General features: G+C 39.3%; 1 protein-coding gene across 4 annotated transcripts in view; it reads left to right on the forward strand.

Moving 5' to 3' along the window:
• Positions 1-23,029, forward strand: part of LOC136878871 (toll-like receptor 4) — a 314,995-nt gene that overhangs the window by 257,582 nt on the left and 34,384 nt on the right. For all 4 annotated transcript variants that reach the window (XM_068228824.1, XM_067152428.2, XM_067152429.2 and 1 more), the window contains exon 4: positions 20,775-21,156. In XM_068228824.1, the coding sequence (XP_068084925.1) occupies positions 20,775-21,156 (382 nt within the window). The remainder of the gene's footprint in view (positions 1-20,774; positions 21,157-23,029) is intronic.

Here is a 23,029-nt window from a genome sequence, read left to right on the forward strand (position 1 = left end):
GCTTCGTCTTCCTTATTGTTCATGCTGGGAACTCCACCCTACTGCTGACGCTCTGATATCTTAAAAATCGCGCAATGTTGCGTGATACTGCACAATAATATAAAACCTTGTCATTCCTGTGTGGTCTCATCTGCATATTATAATTACCTGCAGATCGTCTCTATTGGATCATGAACTGAATGGTTCAATACATACATACATACATACATACATACATACATAAGATAAAGTCCGATGATCCGGGGAGGTGGGGCACACAATTTTTGTATTATTCCATCAGCAAAGAAAATTGTTACAATACTTAGTTGGGGGATACCTCACAGAAAATGTTGGAAGTGCCCTCCGCCACCATCCATACACAACTGTACTCATTTCACCATATTCTGCGACGTTCTCCAAAGTATAACCTCGACAACATTGCTTATTTCGTGTCCAATGGCCTCATGGAATTCACCAGTTGTCTGAGGTCTATTGTAGTACACTCTGCTTGTAAGACACCCCCATAAGAAAAAGTCCGGCGGCGTTAGGTCTGGTGACTCGGGGGTCACACATTTTTGGAGATTAGAGGAAAAGAGATGGTTAGGGAATACCATTTTGTTTTACGAAAATAAGTCTAAAATTTTCCATGAAAAATATTTTTAATATTTAAATTTACTGACAGTTTATTTATCTCTGTTACGCCCACATTAGAAGATATTTGCATAAACACAATTATTACAATTGCCAAAATTTCAAGAAAAGATAAATGGCGGGGTTTATGGAGTACTGCTGGGGATATGGAATACTATCACCTGAATCTAAACAAGATATCCTTACACACAAAAATCAACCAGAACAATTCTCATGGGCCCACATCTCACACTGCAGGCACTGAACCCATGTTTCGCCGCTGAAGTCCTCTGAAAATCTGACACCACAGAAGATGCACTCTACATTGTCATCCTTTGGTTGGCGTCGGACGCTGATGGTTTAGCTATTACTGGAAACTAAGAGTCGGCTGATGGGCCATCTGCCGAATATCGTTTCTGGTTAGGCCATAGAAAAGTGATTCCATTTGTATAACGTAGGCAACCAATTATTCCTCTAAATATGCTGGTAATACAGTTTTGCCCCCTAATTTCTTACCAGCTACGGCCCCGTGGTGTATGGGTAGCATGCCTTCCTCTTACTCGGATACCCCGGGTTCGATTTCCGGCCAGGTCAGGGAGTTTCACCTAGATCTGAGGGCTGGTTCGGGGTCCACTCAGCATACGTGATTCAAATTGAGGAGCTATCTGACGGTGAGACAGCGGCCCTGGTCTAGAAAGCCAAGAATAACTGCCGAGAGGATTCATCGTGCTGGCCACACGACACCTCGTAATCTGCAGGCCATCGAGGCTGAGCAGCGGTCGCTTGGTAGGCCAAGGTCCTTCGAGGGCTGTAGTGCCATGGGGTTGGTTGGTTGCAGCATTTTCGTTCGACACTTGTTATGGTGCAAAGCGGAAGAGTGTAGTTCTAGGGGCACTAAAAACTCGTTCGCAGCTTTCAGATATCCCATTTTCTCCTCACGCACTAACTTGATAGCTTTTGCCATTGCCATTTCTTTCGTTGTCTGTGATCTGGCTGTACAGGTTTACTATAACCCGCCATTCCTTTGGTTGTAGATTGTTTAAAATATTACGAATTAAAACTAACAGCGATATATTAAGCCCATAATTCTACGATGAGAAAAATATTTTTTATTTTTCTCAATATTTATTTCAAATAACAAGCTACTTTTATTTTTGAGAGCAGCCATGTTGCACTTCGAGAGCCTCGCTGTCGCGTGGGAACGAACTCATCCACGGCAAGCTCGTGAAATACTGTGACACCTCGGTGGACTTCGAGTGCCCAACAATTCTTCAAATTCACGGAATTCTGCGTAACGAGAGATTTTGGCAACATAGTAAATACAGAAATAAATAATCTAAATTATTCTTAAAACCTACGTGAAGACAGAAACCCCGGGGTAAATATAAATGCAGTTAAGCCTAAGTACAAATCAGCGTCAGATCAGTGGACTAGCTCCACGTGCCAAGGTCAGTGAATGAAGAAAACCCGCGAAACGCCCGAGCAGAAATAATTTATTTCACCTGTTGCGAGTGTGGTAAAATTATGAGATTAATATCTAAATAAATCGCAAGTTTGTCCGGAATTCTGGAACAAGTTTCATGAAAATCGGTCTATTGGACGCGAAATTAGCAGATTACGCAATCAAGCTTAGGGGTATGAGTAGCGTCACTCCTAAGACTATAAAAGAAACCCCCCTCTGCATTTTTCTCAGTGTCGATCTGGGTTCTGAAGTAGCGGAAGCTTACGCCCGTCGCCAGCAGAAAATTGTATAAGATTAATCTACAAATAACTTAGTACATGTTCGTAGCTGAGTTCCATATCTTCTGTTAGAAAGGGATGGTGATAGAAATTTTTCTGAACTTTTGCCGCCAAACTGTCAAAGCATAGGCGTCTGTTAAAGTACATAAAAAAGCAGATTTTTATTGTATCACCCCGTGTGTGTTGGAAAGTGTTAAAGGAGTTGGGAAGCTAGTCAGAGTAGTTCTGATTTCGTCATCTGTTGAACACCTGTTGTATTAGGGTGATAGAAAGCCGACTCTTAGAAGGGAGACAGTCGCAGTTGACTGCAGAACGAAGGAGATTTGCTGAACAAATTAGAACGAAGAACGTGCGTGATTTGTGTTGTCATTTAATAACGTGTAAAAAGGCAGTATGTGTAAGATAGATATGTTTGAGAAGATGATGTTCCCTGTACCAATGTGCGGCTAAATACGAGGTCAGCTGGCAATAATGTAGCCAGAATACTGGAGATGACGTCAATGCAGGTCCTTCTATATTTTGTATTATGTTGTAGCTAGACTTTTTGTTTGTCCCAACAAATTTTTTTCAAGATGTGTGTCGGGTTGATATTTGTAATTATCAGGCGAGAAGTGTTATAAATTTGGTCAGCGTGTGAAAATTTTAGTTTTGTAAAATTTCACGTCAAGAAACTGTAAAATGCGACGTTTAAATCTGGTGTTGATGTTCTATGAGATATTGTCCAAAGTGAGGAAAATTAGGAAAGCGATAATGGTAAAGTAGTCGTGGCGAATGTCTTAAATTTCGAGTATAATTTGAATTCAGAAGTTTTTGTCGAAATTAATAATAATAATAATAATAATAATAATAATAATAATAATAATAATAATAATAATAATAATAATAATAATAATAATAATGTCTACTGCGGGATAAAATTTTCCTATGTTAAAAGTGCATTTAACAAGTATGTTTTACAAGGATCGCGGGCATTTAGAAAATTCTAGTGAAATTCGACAGAGTTATGTTTTATTCATGGGAAGTAAAATTTTGTGACATCGTGTATGTCGATGATACGGAAAATCGCGGTGTGTTCTTGTATTCCCGAGGTCCGAAAGTTGTAGTAACAGTAAAATAAAGAGGTGTATTTTAAAACGGGTATTGTTTTCACCAGAGGATTGAAATATGAAAAGGGTCTTGGAAATATAAGAAAAATGGATTGAGAGCGAAGAATTTATATATGTGGAGATGAGAGTGAAGAAATACCGCCGGGATAAGGCGAGGAGAATGAGTTTTGAGACAGGCTATGTTTGCCGAGGAAGGATTTGGTGAGACAGGCTGTATTGTGGCAGGCTGTAGTGTATTCCGCTAACAATCCGAAAATTGAGACGGCTACTGTGTGAGGCACTGTAGATTTCTAGTAAGATCCCAAGTGAAAACGATTCTAGTAGTATGAATATTAAGATAATGTGACATCAAGGATAAAAGAGCATTTAGAATACAATGTTGGTGTTGTGTGACCGTGTGAATTTATTGAATTTCGGTTCACTGGATAGTCATAGATATAAATATTTGAAATTAACGGTAGGCGATTTGAGGGTTTCCAATGCGGTAGTGATGGTTATTATTTTCGGACAACATCCACTAAATGGTAGACGGGTGTTGGGAATTATTATATATTCTTCCCTAAAACTTCATTGCGCATGCTGAGATCGTGTTTGAGTTGCGGGATTGTTCGTCACGTATATTTATTTTTCGAGTTCACGTTTTGTAACGAGATGGAGACTTACTGCATTTTCCGACTTTCATTCGTTTAATAGTAAGAGACGTTGTTCCGTGTGTGTTATTAGTCTGACCAGGTTATTACTGAAATGTCGGAGTTTGTTTGAAATTGTTAGTTCGCCTGATATGCCAGGGGATGCGTAATATGACCCATTTTCGCCCGACAATAGATTTAGGACGTCACATGTTATCCTAGGAGTATACTGATGATGAGACGTCCTAGTTCACGCTCGACGATAGAATTAGGAAGGTATCGTGTTCATAGAGATTAGTGTTAGGATGTACAGACTTTAAATAAGCCCGACGATAGGTCTGGGATGTTAGCTGTACATACTCAAGTCACAGATTAGATGTTTTTTTGCTTTTTTTTTTGTTTTTGCGAAGTGACCTGGGCGAAGGTAGCATCTACAGTAAAATATGAAATATGAAGAGGGTTAGATCGGTAATAATGAGGTCAACTTGTGCGCAGCTCCAACAGCTGGAAGGTGTTCCCTAAGATATGGGACCGTTATCGGTGAATGAAGGTTGCCCAACATTGGATTTCTTCTAAATGGTGATGGAACAGTTTACTGTAATTCTCCATGCGTGTTGAGTTTAAATGACTTCGATATGTTATTTTATTTTACGGACTTAATTGTTTTGTCGTTCTGACGCCCGTTTCGTTTTGATAGTGTGCATATTGACACTCAATGTATTAGTGTGAGACTTGAGCTGCGAATGTGGTTTCGATTCGTCAGCCAGTAATATTATTTTATTTTCAATCGTTGTCGTTCTTCCATTTTTATACGTAGTTGAGTTCGATTAAGTGCTAACTTTGTAGGTAGGGTGTTGGGACAAACAATAAGTAGATGGATCTGTAATGGTAGTCATTGTTTGTGAAAGGAAAGAATTCCTTAAATTTGTTTTTATTTTTCAACGTGGACTGGTAATTTTATTAAGCGTAACATAACCATTTCTAACCTGAAAATCGGTTTGATAATAATAATTTTCAAGTGATTTACCACTTCTTAATTAACTTCAGTGTTTGGCATTTCTTCTAAATGCGTGATGAATAAGTGTTTCCTGCATTTTCGCAGTTTTGTTCCTTCAGAACGATGTAACATAAGATCCTCGCGGATCATGTTGTTGTTGATTCCTTCCGAACAGTTGTTTGGGTGATGCACGTTTAGCATCGGGATTATTTTATCACTTAAGTGTGTCATGATATGACAAATACATGGTGGAATTTTATTTCAATTGTGAATGATGCTGTTAACTCGCAGTGAACACCATGCTTCCCCATAATATTTCGCAACCTATCCAAAGCAACTGATAGTCAATTTGGTTCGATTAAGGGTCCATTCGGCGGGTGTTCCGTATCCGCAAGGGTATTCGACTGGTGGATAACCTTAATTGAGAGGAAATCAGGCGTTCTACTTGTTGAAAGTCAGATTTTCCACGGATCGTGTGGATTCATTCTCAGTTCTTGTTTGGAGTAATAGTGCCCGGTTTTCAGGTCTTTCCTTTTTCAGTTTTTCAGTTTCGCTGTCCACTAACTTATTACTTTCTCCGAAGCAACTCTTCGATACTGTGAGAAATAAAGCAACGCTATGCAATGTGACTGCGTTTGAAACATTCAATAATAAATGATTTATAATTTTTTTTATTTCAAGGATTTATATTAAAATAACAATGTTGTCGTGCCATTTCCAATTTAATAAAAGTTAGTAAGCACATATTTGCCCCTCATTTCAAGTAGTTAGGCTCTCTTCTGAACCCCATCGTTTGGTTAAGATCGTGACCGAATTTCTTCCCGCAACGACCCATGATTTAAGAGTTCTATGTTGCTCTACTGTAGCAGGTGTGGCCGACCAACGATAGAATGGTAAGTTCAAGGGTTCAATATGTCCTTAATCATGAAGTAATCATTTATAGCTTGCTTCATATACTAACAGCAAAATAAGGTATTGTATAGATGTGAGATAGACAGGTAAAATCTTTCTTACACACAAATCTTAATGGCATTGCAGTTAGCTAATTATGGAATACTTGAAACTCAAGTAGTCCATAACCCCCTCCCCATATTAAGTAACGTTTTACACGTTCTTACACGTCACACCCTACCTCTCATATTAAATTCAGTTATATCATTTGAGAGCCCATTAAGGTCCTTCAAAGCTAGACTGTAGTTACAGAATAATAACACAACACAGTTCTCAAAATCATGCAATGAGTACGCACCTGTAAAAGTTTCTGCAAATCTCTATTGGATAACTGTGACTCTTATTGGAGCTGAAGGAACACTAGTTGTCCCCAGCTTCCTTACCATTGATACAATTGTTGCCTTTGTTGGAACATCGCGCACATTGCATTCTCTTCGGAATGCCCGTTGTGTTGAAACCAATGATTCTATCTTCTATTATGTTTTCACAATAAAAACACGCTCTCGAATTATTAATTTGCCAGCAGTGCTCGTTATTGTCACGACAGTCAATAAAATTGTCAACAATGGGTAGCGATACTGATTCTCCCAGAGCAAGTGAGATCATTAAAACATATTTCCAGTTTCAGCGGGCTTTCAGAGGGAAATTATGACCTATTAAAAGTAGTTCAGGTTTATATGGATCACTCTGTAGAATGGATGCGAACAGTATGAACATATTTTGGTTGCAATAAGCAAAATATTGTCCATCAGCTCAGGCTCATCATTTAGGCACTAACAAAACTGTAAAATTTGATTAACTAACTAGTAGCTAAGTTAGTACCGGTAGTAATTATTACACGAAGCTGTTACCATCCTTGTCATTATAATGTTCATTCCTACCTATTAACCCATTCTCAAGATCATGATTATCATTAATACCATTTGCATGTACTGTTATATTTTAAATTTGTATACTGATACGCAAGTTAGCCTTTCCAAGTCTAAGGTGATGTGGGTAGGTTAAAAGCTATGAGAATTGAATGTCATGTTCAGAATACAAAACTAGAACAGGTAGAACATTTCAAGTATTTAGGATGTGTAATTTGCCAGGGTGGTAGAACAATAAGTGATATTTAATCAAGGTGCAGCAAATCTAATACAGTGCGTTAATAGTATTTTGTAAGAAATAAGGCGGCTCCCGGAAAGAACTAGGCCTATCTTTATACAGGTCTGTTTTCAGACCAAATTTACTTAACGGGAGCGAAACCTGGGTGGACTCATATCTTATTCGTAATTTAAAAGTAACAGACAAGAACGTAACTAGAATGATCAGTAGTACAACCAGATACCAGGAGGGTATGCGCAATGAGAAGATAAAGGTTAAGTTAGGCGTGAATTCAATTGATGAAGCTGTACGCATAAACCGGCTTCGGTGGTAGGTGATACGAAGTGAATGGAGGAGGATAGGTTATCTAGGATAATAATGGACTCAAGTCATGGAAGGTAAGAAAAGTAGAGGGAGACCAATACGACGATGGTTAGACTCAGTTACTAATGATGTTAAAAATATGAGGTATGGAACTAAATGAGGTCACAGAGCTAGTTACAAATGGGGTATTGTGGAGGCGTTTAGTCAATTTACGCTGAAAGGCATAACCGTCTATAATGCATATGTATGTACTGTAATTGGAGACTAGTTTTGTTGTATGCTTATCATCAAAATTAAATTAGTAGACTATTATATTACTTGCAGTCGCTTAAGTGCGGCCAGTATCCAGTATTCGGGAGATAGTAGGTTCGAACCCCACTGTCGGCAGCCCTGAAATGGTTTTCCGTGGTTTCCCATTTTCACACCAGGCACTGATGCCAACATCAGTTGGATTAAACCTGTCCCAGAGAACTACATGAGGTTTGTTGGCTTAATAAAGTCAGCAGCAAAAACATGTATTCCTAGCGATTCCGTAAAGACTATGTACCGGGATGGAGTGCAGAATCCAGCAGACTGAGTAAGGAATTCGAAGAAAATAGCAGTCACGAGAAAGCAACAGATTTACTACAATCATTTGATCTTGCTAGAAAAGAGAAGTGGGTAAGGACTGTAAAAGACATGAATTTCACCCATTCTAGCAGAAAAGCATGGTCACTTATTCGGAAATTAGATTCCACATCCATACTACCAATGCAACATTCCCCAATCAAGGTAGAAGCAATAGCAAATCACCTCGTTTCCACCTCTAAAACAACAAGGAATAAACTGACCACGAAATGGGTTAAAACTGAGCGTGTACAGGCAAAAGGAGAAACACAACCGAACGCGACCTATTTACAACCTTTCGCATCACAAGAGGTTGACGAAGGATTAAAATCACTCCGAAATGTCAAAGCTGCAGGACTAGATGAAATCTACCCAGAATTACTAAAAAGCTGTGGTCCAGCTACAAGATGATGGCTCGCTGCGTTCTTCATCTCCACACTTCAGTCAGGAAGACTTTCCCCAATCTTCAAGAAGTCAAAAATTATTGCCCTTCTGACACTAGGAAAGGATCCAACTCTCCCACAAAGCTATCGACCTATAGCTCTACTCTGCGTCACCTACACGTTATTAGAAAGACTGATACTAAACCGAATAGCACCAGCCATCGAAGCATTCCTTCCAGTTGAGCAAGCAGGATTTCGACCCGGCCGCGACTGCAGCGACCAGGTACTGTCCTTGACCACATATCTGGAGGTTGGTTTTGAGAAGAAATTGAAAAGCGTCTCTGTCTTCTTAGATCTTACAGCTGCATATGACACAGTCTGGTGGGAAGGTCTTATGTTTAAACTGATTAAAGCTGTTCCTTGCTTAAAAATGGCTACACTAATTGACAGAATGTTAAGCAACCGACTATTTCAAGTTCACTCAGAACACAACAGAAGCAAATTCCACAAAGTAAACAATGGTCTGCCTCAAGGGTCGGTTCTATCTCCTGCTCTCTTCAACTTATACATCCACGACCTGCCTGAAACAGTGACCCGAAAGTTCATATATGCGTACGATATTTGCCTTACAATTCAACGACCCAACTTCGCAGAAGCTGAAACAGTTCTTAACCGAGATCGTGAACTGTTGGATGACTACTTTGACTACTTTCAAAGATGGTATCTTCAACCCAACCCACAGAAAACAGTGACATCTACATTCCATCTGAACAACGCAGAAGCAAACTAACATCCAAGGCTATTCTTCAAGGGCCATGAACTACAATATTGTGCCAATCCCAGTTACTCAGGAGTAACATTGAACAGGTCTCTTACGTACAAAAAACACCTGCAGAAAATCGCAAACAAACTAAAAAGTCGTAATAACATTTTCCAACGACTGGCGGGAACTTCTTGGGGAGCGGATGGAAACACATTAAGGACAACATCTCTGGCCTTGGTCTATTCTGCAGCAGAATACTGCTCTGGTGTCTGGCTTAACAGTGTGCACACACAGCTAGTAGATTCAAAACTTCGTCAAACCATGCGGATCATAACTGGTACACTTCGTGCTACACCGACCCAATGGTTACCGATTCTCAGCAATATACTACCTCCATATATCAGGAGACAGAAGGCCCTTTTTCAGCTATGGATCAGAATGTTGAAGAATGAACATCTGCCTGTTCATGAGGATATCGGACAGAAATGTACACGCTTTAAATCTCGCCAGCCTGCTTGGAAGACTGCCGTGAAGATAACATCCAGCCAACCCTACCTCTAAATGGTTAACAGAGTGGTCTTTATCCCCACCTCGGACAATAGTGGATATTAATAACCCATCCACAAAACTGGCAGGCTTCGATCTGCCACGCTGCACCTGGAGTAGACTAAATCGCATGAGATGTGGAGTAGGTCGAACAGCATCTACTTTACACACCTGGGGATGGTCAGTTTCTCCATACTGTGATTGTGGGGAGGTTCGACAAACAATGAAACATGTAGTGCAGGAATGTCCACTCCGTGCTTTCACTGGCACCATGGAAGTCCTCAACTCAGCAACACCCGAAGCAGTGAAGTGGGTGGCGGGTTTGGACATTCACATTTAGTGAGATGTACAGTACATCACTCGCACTCAATGTGTATATACGAACTGTCAGAGTTGATAGGTGGATAGTGATGTAAATATATTGTATTTTCTTCTTGTTCTTTCAAACTTTTAAAATTGCTTTCTTTGACTATAGATATAATTTGTAATTACTTTGTACTCATCTTTTACCGGTTGTGTAAATAGTTTATAGCTTGTCATTCATCATACGCCAAATAAATAAATTCACACCAGGCAAATGCTGGGGCTATACCTTCCTTCCCAGTCCTAGCCCTTTCCTGTCCCATCGTCGCCATAAGACTTATGTGTCGGTGCGACGTAAATCAACTAGCAAAAAAAGAAACTATTATATTACTAGTCTGTTCAGAAGTCCCTATTGGTCGGTTAGCGAAACAGTCGACTAATGAGAGTCAAGGTTTAAAGGAAATGCCGGATAGCCGCATTTTCAACTGAGAGTTTAGAAGAACATCTTTGTTGCTGTACGTATGCGGAAAGGAGTTATCCCTCACCAAGATAGTTCAACAAAATGATGGGAGACGGTTTGAGGTTACAAACAATGCAGCAGACTTGTTTCTTCTCGAAGAGGGATCCCCCCTTTTTCTACAAGCCCCTTCAGTTATCCACCCAAAATTACTTGTGTCAAATACTTTTTGGTTTTATAAAATAAGTATTCTGCTTTTAAGTTAGAGGGGATAAAAAACAAAGATGGCAATCTAAATAACTTTAGCCCAGTATTTAGCAGTTACTATTGCTTCAGAGTTTGCGGACATCATACAATCAATGTTACATCTTGCAGGATGAATAGTACAAGGTTATCATGAAACGATCCTGCTCTTTGGCTGAATGGTCAGCATAGTTTCCTTCGGTTCAGAGGGTTCGATTCTGGACTGGCTCAGGGATTTCAGTCTTAAAGTACTGATTCCCTTGGCTTGGGGCTGATTGTTTACGCTGTCCGCAACATCCCTGCAACTCATATACCACAAACAACGCTATCCTGAATCGCAATAACACGCTGTTTCCTGTACATGACAGATGCTGTCCGTTCACGTCGAAGGGCTTGCCTTGCAAGGGTTGCACCGGGCTACAATGGCCACGCGAAATAATAATAATAATAATAATAATAATAATAATAATAATAATAATAATAATAATAATAATAATAATAATAATAATTGTACCGGTTGGTACACCTATACGCCGCACATTTGAATTTTCCGCCTTAAAGTACTCCTCTACAGCTAAAACTCTGAACTTAAAAACTGAATTAATTCAACTGTTTATCAGAAGATGTCAATGTGTTAATTTCGAATTGTTTTTGTTTACTAATTATCAAGAAGTGTGGACATTCTCTCACAGATGTCTCTACCAAAAACTATGATCACGCACCCTGGTGCGAAGTGATGGAACTTTTCTTGAAGATATTTTATACTCATAAGTTTTCCTATAACTAAATTTCGTTCTTTCATTTGTGGGTTGGCAATATAAATCTTTTCTTTCCGCCAGTTTTGAAGTTAGCCAATCAATAATTTCTGTCATTAATTTTCAGCCAATTGTATTCTTCTTCCCCAAATTTTGAAGTGTAAATTTTAGTTGTCCAATAAACGCATGTGGGTGTGTCTTAATTATTCATGAAAGGTCTCGAATCTTCCCCGAGAGTATACAAACTGCTGATTTTCTTGTCTCTCGGCCACTCGTACAACATCTAGCTTAGTATATGGAAGTATAGCAGGAGGCGGGAAGCGCCTCTTTCATCCGCCAGCAGCTCTTCTACAAGGTAATGGCCTAGTATATGGAAGTATAGCAGGAGGCGGGAAGCGCCTCTTTCATCCGCCAGCAGCTCTTCTACAAGGTAATGGCCTTTTAAGATCTTTATTTCTTGCTAGCTCAGCAGTTTAGCCCTCGGGGAAGGTCCGAAACTTTTCAATGTAACCTACCTTTCGAAAAATGTAACTTAGTGCTGGCTTATGCAAAAGTTTCTTATTATTTAACTATAAATCGGGGATAGAGAGTGCTTTACCCTCTCGAGCTCCCCTTCATTTTGAGTTGAGGTGACTACGTTTTCATAACCGATTTTCTACTCTTAATGTATTCAAATTTTCTTATACGAGTCACCTCCCTAGTTTGGGAGTAGCCCCTGTGTCAGCGGCCTAGTGCCCCTTAGGTTTCATAACGTTTCATGTAGGAGCGCAAGCTACGTCTTCATTCATATTGGTATTTTGGGCCATTTAATCAACCTATTATTTTTCTTTTAAGGCCCTGTAGGCTGGGTACAAGATACCCCTGTTTAATTCTTGTAAGTTGCGCCTCGATGGCAAGTGATTGTGAAGCATTGTATTGCCTTTAATAGGCTTGAATGATTGAGAGCGGGTCAACTCTTTATGGTGTTTTAAAAGGTGCCTCTAGGAGGCTTGACATTACTATGTGGGAGCAAGTGCTCCATGTAATGAGGGGTTTTCTGCCCTTTGGTAATTTGTGGTTGTGAGCTGAGGGCTCAGGAATTATAAACTTGGGGCTCGAAGCCCAGAATTTGTAAAGATCCCTTAACTTGTGCTTTCGTTTGTAAAGTTATAGTTGTACCTGGTTTTTCATTGTTATTTCACCTAATGAAAATTTGTTAAATATTGTTGTCTATTGAAAATATAACCTTTATTGAAATTTTAAGTCATCTTTCGGACTTGTAGTTAGACCCATTCCATCCCGCACCTTCTTTCACCTCTGCATTCCACGGATAACTCCGTAACAACAACAACAATAATAATAATAATAATAATAATAATAATAATAATAATAATTTATTATTACTTAATATTAATAATAATTAATAATTATTACTGACGACAATATTAGCTCTCTCTGTGGATCAGTGGTAGAGTTTCGGCCTCTAGATCCCAAGAGATCCCTGCAGAGGCAGTCGGATTTTTGAAGGTCGAAAAAAAATCCATTTTACACTCCATGTCGTACGACATCGGAATGTTAAAGATCTCTTGTGACACATTTTGTACTTACCCGTCAATATTCATCAAAAACTCAGCCATAGACGCCCAAGAGAGATGCGGTTAACTCTACCATCTAGTAGGCCTAGAGTAAAACAGAACGTCGAAATTGACGAGCAGACAGCCAGATGGCGTCAAATTAAAATTCTTGCACACGTTAGCTGAGGCCATATTATTATTATTATTATTATTATTATTATTATTATTAGAATAACAACATTGATATTGCAACAAGCTGATCTCTCTGATTTATACATCAACGTAAAATAAGCTACCAAGTGATTCCAAATCGAAAGACTGCACAATAAACTCTCAAACTTGAACTTGTCCAAAAAGGATCGTCCTGATAGGTCGTGGAATAGGTGATGTTCTAATGATTGGTGCTGGGAAGTACACTATACTAAAATTCTCATTAATCATAGAGATTGGAAAAAAGCAGACAGTGAGTAGTGAATCAAATTTGTACGGACAGTCAACTACAACCCATGTAAGAAGTCTCGCTTGTGACAGTTTTCTTGCCTCATCTGTTACAAGTGTTTTCCTGACCACAATTTGATTAATAAACCACGAAAAGTTACAATATATTAAGAGCTAGTAGAACATGTCGGTAATGTTGTTCCCGGTTCATGTTTCACAAAGTGTTTCCGGTTTCTTTATCCTGGAAGTAACTCGACTATGTATTTGTGCAGTGAAGCGTTTAGCAGTGAATTGTGACCAATTCAACACAGTATTTTTTAACTGAAAAATAAAAAGGCAAGAAGTAGACAACAGTAAGTAGACCGTGAATTATCCAGTAAACGAAGGTCAAATGAAAACTTTATTTCCAAAGGGAAAGAATAACGAGTTTATGACCGAGACTGTCAAGATCAAGAAAATACATAAATACAACAAACGATACTAAAGCCTCCGTGGCTCAGGCGGCAGCGCGCCGGCCTCTCACCGCTGGGTTCTGTGGTTCAAATTCCGGTCACTCCATGTGAGATTTGTGCTGGACAAAGCGGAGGCGGGACAGGTTTTTCTCCGCGTACTCCGGTTTTCCCTGTCATCTTTCATTCCAGCAACACATTCTCCAATATCATTTCATTTCATCTGTCATTCATTAATCATTGGCCCAGAGGAGTGCGACAGGCTTCGGTAGCCGGCGCAATTCCCATCCTCGCCGCTAGATAGGGACTTCATTCATTCCATTCCTGAGCCGGTCGAATGACTGGAAACAGGCTGTGGATTTTCACAACAAACGATACCAGTGTAGGTACTTCGCTACGCTTACGAAAGGAAGTTTGACAATAAATGCATATTACCAATGGAGTCGACCGTTTTATTATTATTATTATTATTATTATTATTATTATTATTATTATTATTATTATTATTATTATTATTATTATTATTATTATTTATACAACGAGGAGGCTGCCCCAAGGACGATGTTATATCGATTAAAAAAACGTCTGTGAAAGTCATTGGTGAAAATGATAGAATGTCTCAGAAAAGGACAGAAGGTTATGAAATAAATGAGGAAATAATTATAGTATTGCGTGAAGTTCATCAAATGCTATACAAATAATTGCGGAGTGTGATTGGTGAGCCTCGAATTGCAGCGATAGCGATGTGAAGTCGTCAAAGAGAATCTCACAGTAAATGGAATGGCGTGTGGCTTTTAGTGCCGGGAGTGTCCGAGGACATGTTCGGCTCGCCAGGTGCAGGTCTTTCGATTTGACGCCCGTAGGCGATATGAGCGTCGTGATGAGGATGAAATGATGAAGAAAACACATACACCCAGCCCCCGTGCCAGCGAAATTAACCAATGATGGTTAAAATTCCCGACCCTGCCGGGAATCAAACACGGGACCCCTGTAACCAAAGGCCAGCACGCTAACCATTTAGCCATGGAGCCGGTCAATCTCACAGTTGTACAAGTATTTAGGGGTTGTGTGTCCCGAGCACCGATCAATAGTCTATGGACGGATGCGTTGTCTGGTTGATATTTGCATTTATAATAGCTTGCGGTAGGTAGGTCAATCGACTTGTTCTCGGTATCGATCTTTTCAGGCTGGCCAACGTGTGGCTAGAAACGTACCCTTTTGTAGGATCTAAGGTCAGTCCATGCTTACCAACTGGTTGAAAGACTATCACATCATGTCAGTATACGTCTTACTCCCATGGGTAGCCAGGCCTTTTGTACACTGTGAATCCGTGATCTCTCAGAGAGTTCGCGATCATTTGCCGTATCAAATGATGGCGGGAATTTCTCATTACAGCTATCCAGAACACGGGCAATCGTGCTCTCTGTGGCAATGCCGGCTTCTAAATCTTGCATAAATGATATCCAAATGGTTAATATCCGGTTAAAAGGGTAAAGGATGAAAATATTCTTTGAACTTCGTTTCAATAATGGATGATATCATTGTGAATGGTGGGGACGTCCGCAGTTTTGTGTTGACATCATCGATATAGTTGCGACGTAGTAAAAAAAAAAAAAAAAATGAATATATACACACTGTCTGACAAAAAAAAAAAAAAAAAAAAATAAATTGTGGCACCTGGAAGGGCAGGAGGAAACGAAATGAAGCTTCGCGTGTTGAGAGGGTGTGTGATGTTATTTCTGTGAATACAAAATAAAGTCAAATTTACAAAGAACATGCCAGTACGAGCCCACTTATCAGTATGACGTTCCACTCCCTCTGGCCTGGATGCATGCACTGATTTGGTTAGGAAGGGTGTCATAAAGCCACTGTATCCTCTCCTGAGGCAAACTGGCCCACAACTGTTGTAACTGGTCCTTGATATCCTGGATACTGGCACTGGGACAGAGTTGATGTCTGAGCTGCTCACACACATCTTCCATTGGGGAGGCAGATCTGGGGTACTTGCTGGCCATGGGTGTACCTGAACATCACACAGACTGTTCAGAGACACATGCTGTGTGTGAACGAGCATTGTTCTATTGAAAAAGGGCACCATGATACTTTTGCATGAGAGGTAACACATGAGAATACAGGATGTCCAAGACATATCATTGCGCCATCAGAGTTCGATCAATCACTACCAGCCGAGACCTGAAGTCATACCCAATGGCTCCCTGCACCGTGACGCCAGGAGTAACATCACTGTGCCTCTCCAAAACATTGGAAGAATGGGACCTCTCCCCTGGTTGCCGTCATACTCGCAGATTTTGGTCATCCAGTTTAGTTCAGAACACAATGTGATGCCATTCATCAGCAGTCCATGCTTCCCGATCACGGCACTGCTCCCAATGCAGCCATTTGTGTTGTGGTGTTAATGGTAGCCTATGCATGGGACAGTAATTCCCTAATCTGGCTGCTGCTAGTCACTGACCAATGGTGCAGGATGACACAGAGTGTTGCAGGGAGTCCATTACTTGTTCTCGGATGGCAGGCACAGATGTGAAGGGGTTATGATTTGCTTGGTGCACAATATGGCGATCCTCCCCTGTCGTAATCAGACATGGTTGACCAGAACCTTGATGATGGGTATGCCTGCCCTCACGCTCCCATGCAGTCCAACGCTGGGCCACTGTCACATCCGAATGCCCCACAAATCTGGATATTGCACTATTCAACCAGCCGGCCAAATGGAGATCCACAATGAGACCCCTTTAAAATTCTGTCAGGTGTGTGATAACGCTGTCTCGCATGAGTATGCGGCATCTCCGTTGTCTTTCACAGTGATCACTCAATATCCCATGCTGTTCACGCCCCTTATCTAACCTACCAGGCCCAGTAGCAACATTAAACATGAACAGCACTAATGCACTCTGGTGGCCATTCTACCTGTCACAGAGAATTGCAACTCTAATCCTTTACATGTACATATACGAAGGTACATTGACACCCAACCATTTCCTTTTGGTGCTTCAATTTTTTTTTTCAGGCAGTATATATATATATATATATATATATATATATATCGTGACTGCATAGTGCTAGACTGTTGCAAGTGGTATGTATCACACTAGCTACCATTGGTCACCATAATTTCCATAAATTCGTAACCAGGTTGGTTGAAAATTAAACTAAATTTTCAAGAAGGCTAAATGGATCAGAAACTTTCGTAAACACATTCAGGGAAATGTGAGTTTCTTAATATATTCCTGATCTATGTAGGCCTGTGATCAAGCGGTTTTGAACCTTATGAAAATAAACCATTTTTCCTTTGCAAAAATCAAATATAAATATGTCTCCCAGTGATGGCCATTCGTCAACAGCTGTTAATTTCAAATGACTACCAGCCGTAAGACATAGCCTGCACAGTTGCTGGGTAACATTGTCTGACCAGCCTTACGTCACCACCTGCTCGGTTGCTATGGTTACGCTTCCGTCACACATTTTGTCGCGTCACGTTACACACATTTTCGGACAACCCCCAACCTTAAGACATAATTATTTACGGTATGTCAAAACAATCACGACAGCAATGACCATCATTGTCATTTAACTCGTTACTATGATGATTGGACAATATTTCCATGTCAGTGATGTTCGGCGCTGATGGACTTTGTGCTAAAAATCTAAGTTCATGAATATCTTTACCATAGCCCGTGTGCTAAAAATGTATGAAATGTAGCAGGATACTGGAGCTTCTGTAACCTTTGTTATGCACAGGTTTCAGAAGGAACAAATATTTCCAGAGATATTTGAAAATTTGTGAAAACTGTACCATAATAATTGCGAATATCTCAGGTAAGTGTACATAAAGAATAACTGGAAATTCTATTTTGGACAACATTCAGTATGCACCATTTGTCGTTACAGCTAATATTAACCCTGGAACCGTACACCGAGGCATTGAGTATTTAATTTTTAATCTGCAGTAATTTGGTATTCACAACCCCTATAGTTTCCTACCCCCATGACTTTTCTTTGACCTTTGTGTTTTTTCAGCTCTTGCACTAATTTTAATGAGTGACTACTGCTTGTATATCAAAACATATATTTAGAGCATACAGTTTCCACTGTACAACTAATGAAACTTTATTTCTTTGTAGCCAGTTTGGTTTTCATACCTTTTATTTAACATGTACTTTTGTACTGTGTGTTAAGAGTGTTTGAAATCTATTGCCTTGAAAGCGGTGAACAGATTTTACCAGAATCATATAGGTCTGAGCCTGACATCCTTGATGATTTTGTCGATGCTCTAGACTATGATGGAAATAAACGTTGTTGAAGAAGATGATGTGATAGAATTTATATTTTCCCTTTGTGCTTCAGATCCTGGGTATGACAAGGACTGGAAATCCCATCAACACATAGAGGAATCAGCCTTTCTGTTGTGTAAAAAAATGGTATTTATGATACCCAGTCAGCCAACACCAGTCAATCTCATGTCTGGATTATGTAATGACTATCCAAAGAGTCTATAATCAGTATTATTTGCAGTGAACAAAAGATGTATGTATGCATGCAGAAACCATATGCTGGAGTTGTGCCCTAATTTTGCAAAGTGAAACTTATAGTAGTACCAAAATCCAAAAGGTAGATGTTTTAAAATGTGACCTTTTTATTTTATTGATTACCAGTAATTACAGTGCTGCTCTAATTTGCAAAGATATATTAATATATTAAAAATAATCCACTTCACTGATTTCTGAGATTTTAAAATATCGTAAATCATAAGCCCGAAGGTGTAACATATTTGTTTTTTTGTGGGCTACTTAGTATTCCAGTGTACGTTTAGTGTCCTTGAAACATAGGTGTATGGTTCCAGGGTTAACTGAGAAATTTGACATTTCCTGTTTTGGTCCTCTTAATATTGCTACACTACTGAATGCCAATCAAGTAATGTACAACTCAGTGCACTTTCAGGTTATCCCTGAACCTAAATACAGAAATGAAAGAAATTACATCAAGCCGATTTCCCCATGATGTTTGTACTAACAAGTAGATTGACAGACATTGAACTGAACCTACTTCTGATTTTTTTAAAATACCTAACCCAAGATAAAAACAATGTGTGAAGAAAAAATTAAGTGTACAGACAAAACTGTGATTTTTATTTGTATAGACTAGCTGTTGTGGACCAGTCATTAACAGGTTAGATTTTGTAATTGCAACAGCAATGCCATCTACTGAAGTTGAGTGGCAGCAAAAGAGATGGAGCACACCTCATCTAACAACAATAATCAGATAGTGTAATGGTATTGTTGGTAAGTTGTATGGCTTCAGGACTTTGTAACCCATCACAATTGTATTTCTTCTGGTTCATTTTTATCTAGAGACTGCAGACGGGACTCAAGGCTGTCCCAGAATTCGTCCTTTTCATCATCAGTACAGCCTACTTGTGGAGCATAACAGGAGATAATTCTCAGGGTGTTTGTTCCACACTCGATCTTGGAAGGACATAAGGTGATCTGATTTACGGGAGACTTTAGTAATGCTATCTCGATACTTCAAGCGTATGATAATGCAGACTCTGTTCTGGTTTGGGATCCCTCCATAGTAAAACAACGTGTATACTTCCCTAATTTCTTTGGCACCAATCCACTGTGGCTTTCCAGTGACCCATGAACCTGCCTAAAGTAGTAGAATTCAAATGGAGACCATGTAAATCAGCAAAATGTGACAATTTTCTGTGTTACTATTGGCTGGCTGTGATGTAGACAAGTTTCCTGTTGTCTCCAATTGAGTTTGCATCATGGCTTGCTACAGGGCTGCCACATTTGGTGAAAATAAGAAAACCATGTTTATTATTTTAACAATAATGGTTTGAGTCATTTGGATCCATATTCACTTCAAACTAATCTATCAGCAACAACTTGAAACTTATAGTCCACCTAGTCAATACTTATTACAAACTTTTATTGGCTAAAAGCTGTACATGTTTTGAGAACCCATATGTTCCCTTCTTCAGCATTCCCAGAACTTGTTAACATCACTATTTTGTTTTACATTACAAGTAAATTATAAACTATTTATCATCCTAAATAAAATATTATAAACTAAGTATAAGAATTAAAATTAATACATGTAAAATTAAATAAAAATGATGGAAGTTATTAACGACCTAGTGTTCCAGTTTTCAGTCTCAGTAAAATACCGGTTACGAATTTATCAATTCACAACAGCATACTTAAGTCAAGAAAGTTTGTAAAGGCCCTCAAAGCAGCAAAATAAAGGATTGTTCAAAAGGAGAAGTTTCAGATATAAACATTTACAGACACATCTATAATATTAGAGTGGATGCCTCAATTTTAAAAGACCCTTTGTTTTTAGACAAATTATTTTTAATAAGTAGATAATTGATAAATTTGTTATTTTATTGAGACTGAAAATTGGAACAAACAACGTCAACAACATGTAAAATGATGTAGCAACTTTCCTTTCAAAATTACTTTGGCAAGAAGAATGGCACAAGGGAACCTTCATGTACAGAATCAAAATAACTATTTAGATGGCGGCACGTATATGGTGGGAGGAATCGCTTCACCTTTTGGATGAGGAGTGGCCACAGTTTTAAGCACATACAAGTCATTCTTATGTCCTGTTGGGGTTGTAGGGTTAAATTCCTTGTAAAACTCGAATGATCTTGGCTACGATCTTGATATCAGCAGCTACATAAAACTACAAACTTGCTTAAATACGTAGCAGAATAACTAAATTCAACTTTTACTAAAATATAATTATGAGACTATATCAATAGATAGGACCAACTATTCAATCTTTATTTATTATTGTGTTGACAGGTTCCAACATCTCTGTTCTCGCTGCCGTATTTAAGGAAAGTGGATCTCTCTGAAAATCGTCTGTCTCCCAGTGGATTTAACATATTCTCAGAAGCTCCTCTAACCAACCAAGTGACGTGGCTCTCTCTGTCTTCCTGTCACCTGCAGAGTGTACCACCTCTTCACAAATTTGCTCATCTGGAGCATCTGAATATATCAGGCAACTCTCTGGCCCAGCTTAATATACTTGAGTTGGCACCCCTGTGTAACATAAAAGATCTGGATCTGGGGACAAATTACGAACTCCTGTCTTCTTGCAGCTGCCAGCTACTGGCTCAATGGGCCAGGGATAATGACATTGCCGTCTATCCCCCTGAAGCTCTCGACTGTGGAAACTCTCAAGGTATTGTTGTTTTATGTATTTTGTTTTTAAATAATAAAAATTAAATAAATTTCATTCTAACATTTTGAGTTTGGAAGTGTCCACATTTCCCACTAGTGGTTTTCAACTATTAGACTGGTATTTTTGTGTTCAAAATATCATTTCACTCAATTATGCCAGGAACTACTGCTTGTTTATGTCCAGTACTCTGACATCCAGCTCTGTCGGCGGGTACAATAGAATGCTAAATATATGGCTGGCCAGTTAAGTCAGTCAGTTCTTGGTGGTATAGTGGTTATTTTACTCTAATGTTGAAGTTTTTAGCACCTGAACAATCCACACACACAGTCCATTCCGAATGCATCCCATTTTCTTGCATTGTAGCTCTCACAAATTCTTCTCTAAAATCCATCTTGTTTTGTCAATAATGTGAGCCATGCAGTTACTGTACTCTGTTCACTGACCAGACCATTGCCCACTCCACTGTCATCTACACACTGCGATAAACAGACACAAAGATGATTGATTTAAAGAATAAAACCAAATGAGAAATATAACAAATAAGATGTTTAGGGGAGATTCTACTATTTACTGGCAATGGGACCATTAACTACCAACCACGTAAAAGGTTATCTGCATTCAATGACTTTCATGTAATGCTACTACCACCAAGATTCTCAGTTATGCAAAGGGTAAATTAGTGGGCACTCCAAGGATATCTATCAGATATTCCCCAAGTGCTGAAAATTGTTTGCCATATTTTACAGTAGGGCCCACGAGAGTTGAAGTCTGACGTTTAGCGCCACCGGCGAGAAAAAGTTGACTAACGCTGTTTGAAAATGGCCTGTTGCTATGGCAACAATAACAGAGTTGCAACATTTAAGGATGCTATCACCACGTGGGTTGGCTTGCTCTCAGTCTCTTTTGTGATAGTATTCCGAATGGTACTGTGTTAGCTGTGCTAGTCGTTGCTGCTTAATGTGTATGTTTTCAGAATATTATGTTAGGTGTTAGTTTATTTCTTTAAGTTTATCGGTGGCTAGTTGTTCAGTTTTCCTAGTTTTGTTCGTCTGTAGATGTTAGCGATCTTGTAGTGTGACTATAGTGTTAGTGTGAAGTACTCCATTATTCGTTAAGAATCCGTGTAGTTTTATTTGATTGGTTCTTTTGAGTGTTTAACAATGACTTCCAAGTCAAAAGAAACGCCAAAAAATACAACTGGCCGAGGTGTGACTGTTCGAAGCCAGGGAAGAGAAATGATTGTGTCAGTGACAGTGACAGTGACAACGAGCAGGATAGAACAGGAGATGATATGGATGGGATAGAGCCCCTTCTAGATGACTGATTACTGTCAGCAGAGCAGTGAGTACTTTTTATTTTTACAAATATCTCGGTTCAGTGGTTTGTGTACATTGCATGTCTGTACATTTTATTGCTATTTCCTGAGCAATTACGGGGGAAAGTCCGAATGTCTCCTTAATTCCATCATTGTCATTCATATTCTGACTGATTTCTTTTCTCGATGAAGTACAGTCTTCCTATTGTGTTTATTATACCGTAGTTTATTCCCGAATTGTACAGGTACTGTTAACAATCGGCGTTAAATAATAAAAACTCTCAATGTGGGTAGTGTTGTTCTATACTGTAATTAACATGTGCATTTGTTGAGGTTATTATCAGAAACTGATGTTTTTGTTAGTGATTATGAAATCTTTTATATGTATCGATAATGTCGTGTTCTGTCTTAAATGCTGGAATTATTAACACGAGCTTAGGAACCGGTCAAGGGTAAATGAATTGCATTAGGCCTACGCCTACATGTTTTATTAAACACTCAGCCTGTCTGAAAGGTGGTAGACCGCGAACTGAGGTAACTATGACAACGCAGCGTACT

The sequence above is a fragment of the Anabrus simplex genome, chromosome 8, assembly GCF_040414725.1.
Source record: "Anabrus simplex isolate iqAnaSimp1 chromosome 8, ASM4041472v1, whole genome shotgun sequence".
Lineage (NCBI taxonomy): Eukaryota > Metazoa > Arthropoda > Insecta > Orthoptera > Tettigoniidae > Anabrus > Anabrus simplex.